This window comes from Sapajus apella, unplaced genomic scaffold (genome assembly GCF_009761245.1).
Source record: "Sapajus apella isolate SASKATOON/1434 unplaced genomic scaffold, GSC_monkey_1.0 scaffold71, whole genome shotgun sequence".
Lineage (NCBI taxonomy): Eukaryota > Metazoa > Chordata > Mammalia > Primates > Cebidae > Sapajus > Sapajus apella.
The window spans coordinates 10,907,029-10,911,416 of record NW_022437011.1 but is presented as its reverse complement, the minus strand read 5'-3'; the positions used below and the strand labels follow the sequence as shown (position 1 = coordinate 10,911,416).

The following is a 4,388-nucleotide window of genomic DNA, read 5'->3' as shown; positions in this document are numbered from 1 at the left end:
CTGTGGCGCTGACGCTGCCGATGTGCAGGGCGGGGCTGTTGTTCTCGGGAACAAACAGGGTGTAGGAGGTTTGTGTGAAGGCGGGGGCGTTGTCATTGACGTCGGAGACCCGCACGGTTATGCTTTGCTCGGTTTTCAGCCTGGGTGTCCCCAAGTCTGTGACGGTGATGGTGATGTTGTACTCGGCTCTGGTCTCTCTGTCCAGCGCGCCTTCTGTTACTATGGTGTAGAAATTCTCCACGGAAGGTCTTAGTAGAAAGGGAAGATTGTTTTCTATTGAACAGATAACCTGTTGGTTATGTCCAGAGTCTGCGTCTGAAATACTGAAAACTGCCACTATGATCTCTGGCAAGTTTTCTGGCACGGGGCTGATGAGGAAAGACATGGTCAATTCCGGGGCGTTGTCATTCACGTCCAGGACCCTGACGACTAAAGAGCATTTTCCTGTTAGGCCTCCGCCATCTGTCGCCTCAATATCCACGTCATATGACTGAACTTCCTCAAAATCCAAAGCCTTTCTCAGCCGAATTTCTCCTGTGATTGCGTTTATTTCGAAGGGTTGGTTGACGTCATCGTCTTGAAACAGGGCGTAAGATACCTCCCCAAACGATCCTGCATCTAAATCTCTGGCTGAGACGGTAATAACCAGGGAGCCGAGGGGGTTGTTCTCAGGGACTTGCGCTTCGTAGAGCTCCTGAGCAAACTCAGGGACGTTGTCATTGATGTCCAAAACCTGAATCTGAATCTCAGAGGTCCCTGACCGAGGCGGAGACCCGCCATCCAGCGCGGTGAGCGTTAGCCTGAGTCGGGGCTGCTCCTCGCGGTCCAACGGTTTGTTCAGCACCAGCTCCGGGAACTTCCTGCCTTCGCTGCGATTCCGGGTGAGAACATGGAAGTGAGGGTTGGAGCTGATTGTGTAGCTCTGAAGGCCGTTGCTGCCAGTGTCTAAATCATGTGCCATTTTTAAAGGAAATATCTTTCCTGGCGTAGTAATTTCTGATATTTTCAGGAGCATTTTTCCGGCAGAGAATTCCGGGGCGTGGTCATTTATATCTCTGACTCGCAAGGAAGCCTGAAAAAACTGCAAGGGGTTTTCCAGTAACACTTGGAAAGGTAGCACACACGGCTCAGTGGGGCCACACAGCTCCTCCCGGTCCAATTTTTCATTTAGCAGTAAATCATGGGTCTGTGGATCCAGCTGCAAAAGTTGTCTGTTCCCTTTGAAAACAACCCAGGCGCCTCGTGCAGCCAGCTCCCCCACCCTCAGTCCCAGGTCCTTTGTCAAGTTGGCCACAAATGTGCCACTTTCTGTCTCCTCCCACACGGAATACTGAATCGATTCAGAACCCCCCTCTCCCCAAAGCACCAATAAAATGAAGAACGCCACTTGCCTTTTCTTGTTATGTGCTTTAGTTTGCTTCATGTCTATTGTTATGTCTGATTCCAGAAGAAAAATCCTTTTCAGCTCCCAATCACCACATCCACAGTCGACTCTCGGAGATATCTTTGCTAGAAATTTTAAAATTCGTTTTTATAACTTGTCTAGCGACGACTGCCTTCCTGGACACGTCTATCTCAGCTTTAGCTGTAAATGTGGTCTGTATTTTTACTTGGCTTCTGGGTGAAACGGAGTCCACCGAATCTGCAGAGCTGTCATCCACTCTCTTAGCCTGTACCGCCACCACGCGTCCAAACTAATAACTTCATGAGATATTTTCAGGTCAATAGCATTTCCGAAATCTGAGCATTACAAAGATTTTTAAGTTGAGTCAGTGTTTCTCAAGCTGAGTGTGTGGACCACATGCATAAATAATTGCTTGGGAGCGTTGGTTTTTTTGTGTATGTTTTTGTTTTAAGCCAAGAAGTACATATGATAGATGTATCTAAGCAAAAAAGTATTTAAAAGAGGGACTAGAGGCAATCAAGTATTTGATAAGCATTTTAGGATTCTACTCTATTTTTGGATGAATAGAATTAGACATTGTTTTAAGAGGTTTGTGCATTTTTTTCTGAATTTTTAAAAATCAAATTCCCCTCTTACATTATTTAATCAAGGTCCAAATATATTACCCTGTTGTACCAACATGACACAATGCAGAAAATGAACATTCAAGAATCACTTTCACCATCTTCTCACAGCACAAAAAACAGCATGTCCTATAAATATAGGCCAAATTAAGGTACTGTAAAAAAGGTGAATTACATTTGAGTGAATGCTGTGGAATTCAATGATGGAATATTATGGCTATATCCATTCTCATCTCACTAGTTTCTGCTCAGATATGTTGAAAAATGTATCTCTAAACAAACTGAAAATGTATGAAATAGATTAATGCATATAGAAGGTCAAAATATGCCAAACAATTCAATTCATTTCAGATTGATTTAGTATTTATTGAGAGATGAAATCAGTTGAGCTCAAGCAAAGTTCACTTCAGGTAAGAGCCAAGGTGATAGAAGATTAAAAATCAGGATATTTTCAAACACATAAACTCTAGGTAAAATAAGTAAGGCTAAATAAAATCTAAACTGTGAATAGCTGAGGTGGTCTTGTAGTTCAAAATTACCTCCATGTAGCCAAAAAAACAAAAGATTATCAGTGTGACCATCTGCCAAAGTTCACTTGATAGATGTTACTGAGAACACACTGTTCTTTGAGGATGTGAATAACAAAATGAACTTATAAAGTAAAACCAACAATCATAAACATCTTGGATGGGCGTGGTTTCTTTGTTGAAACAAGGCCATTATTTCCTGCTCAATCTTAAATGCTTCTTTTTTTGAGTGGGCATTCTGGGTTCTGATTCCAGCTTAGTGGCATCCGCAAAGTTTTTATTCACTCTCTTTTCCTGAAGCACAACCAGGCATCCTCAAATATAGGTTGTTGAATTATTTTTTACTTCAAAGAAAATTTATCAAAAGTACAATATTTGTCAAATTTCATTTAGATCCTTGAAATGTCTTTGATAACATTGATAGTTTATAGAAAGAAGATAGCATTTCAAAGTACCCCCAAAAATATCAGTTGGGTCTATCAAGAAAGTGCCTTTTTATAGAAAATGGATTACATTAGATTGTTTCAGGAGAATGCGTCTCTGCCTTGCCCTCTTTTGCTTTGATTTGATTTGCTAGAGTAGAGTTGAATTAACTTTGCATTCATAAACATGTTCTCATAAGGAATCATTAACTTAAAATTTTTATTATGGAAAAATTCCAACATATAAAAGTAAACAGAGTAAGCCTCTGTACACAATCAGCTTCACATTCTGTCTTCTTGTCCTGTCTATACCTTTCTCTCCATTCTCTGCTTCCCACTCAATGATTACTTTTGCATAGTTCTTTCCTTAAGGCAATGTTTACAGAAATTGAAATGCACCAATCTTAACTGCACCACTTTAACAAATGAATCCATGTGTGTAATTCACACTTTTTTCAAGATATAGAACATTTTCATCATTCACTGGGAATCATCTTAATCATACTTTGACAGCTCAGTTTTATTAACTGGGGAGCAAAACCTTGGTCTCATCTAGACACATGATGGAAAAGTAGACAATGTGAAAAAGCACCATATCCCATATTCTTTATGCTCATGAATGCCAACGTGAAGTGATAGATTAATTAGCTTGATCGTTACCAGTAAGCTGAAATAGTATTTTAACTGATGAAATGTTGTAAAGTATGTTAAACTTAATTTTATGTAGTTAGCCTGTAATTATAGGTTCAGCAGCCCTTGTCCGAAATGCTTGAGACGAAAAGTGTTTCAGATTTCAGATTTTTATTTTAGAACATTCACATGTACATACTGGGATATGTTGGGAATGGGACCCATGCCTAAACATGAAATTCATTTAGGTTTCATATACATCTTACACAAATATCCTGAAGGCAATTTTATGTAATGTTTCTGAACAATTTTGTGCATGAAACAAAGTTTGCATTGTGTACTTTTGTGTGGAATGTCCCACTTGTGGCATCATTATATCACCTTCTGGCTACTCCTGTTTTATTCGTTTATTTATTGGCTCAAAAAGTTTAGGGCTTTGGAGCATTTCCTATTTTTGAATTTTTGGATTAGGGATACGCAACCCGTACCAGTACTGCACAGCTGGTATAGCTGATTTCCATTTTATGTTTCAGTTAATCCCATTAAAAATTTAAAACATTATTTAGCTTTATCAAAGGAGAAAGATAAACACCTACAAGGACAAACTGATTATTTTAAAACTCTTCTTTATTTATATGGAAAGAAAAACACAATAATACAGGGAAAAGATAGAGATTATATATAAGCAATCACTTAAAGTTGCCCAATTAATAGGAGATATGCTGCTAGAAAGTCGATAATATAAATGATTTGATACTAAATCACATTTGAAATCTAAAAT

At 39.2% G+C, this 4,388-nt stretch overlaps 1 protein-coding gene across 1 annotated transcript in view; it reads right to left on the bottom strand.

Annotated features, from left to right (window-relative positions):
- Window positions 1–4,181, bottom strand: part of LOC116531621 (protocadherin beta-6-like) — a 10,095-nt gene extending 5,914 nt beyond the window's left edge. The window contains exon 1 of the mRNA XM_032250501.1: window positions 3–4,181. Within this exon, the coding sequence (XP_032106392.1) occupies window positions 3–1,423 (1,421 nt within the window). The 5' untranslated portion in view covers window positions 1,424–4,181. The remainder of the gene's footprint in view (window positions 1–2) is intronic.
- Between the last annotated feature and the right edge of the window lie 207 nt (window positions 4,182–4,388).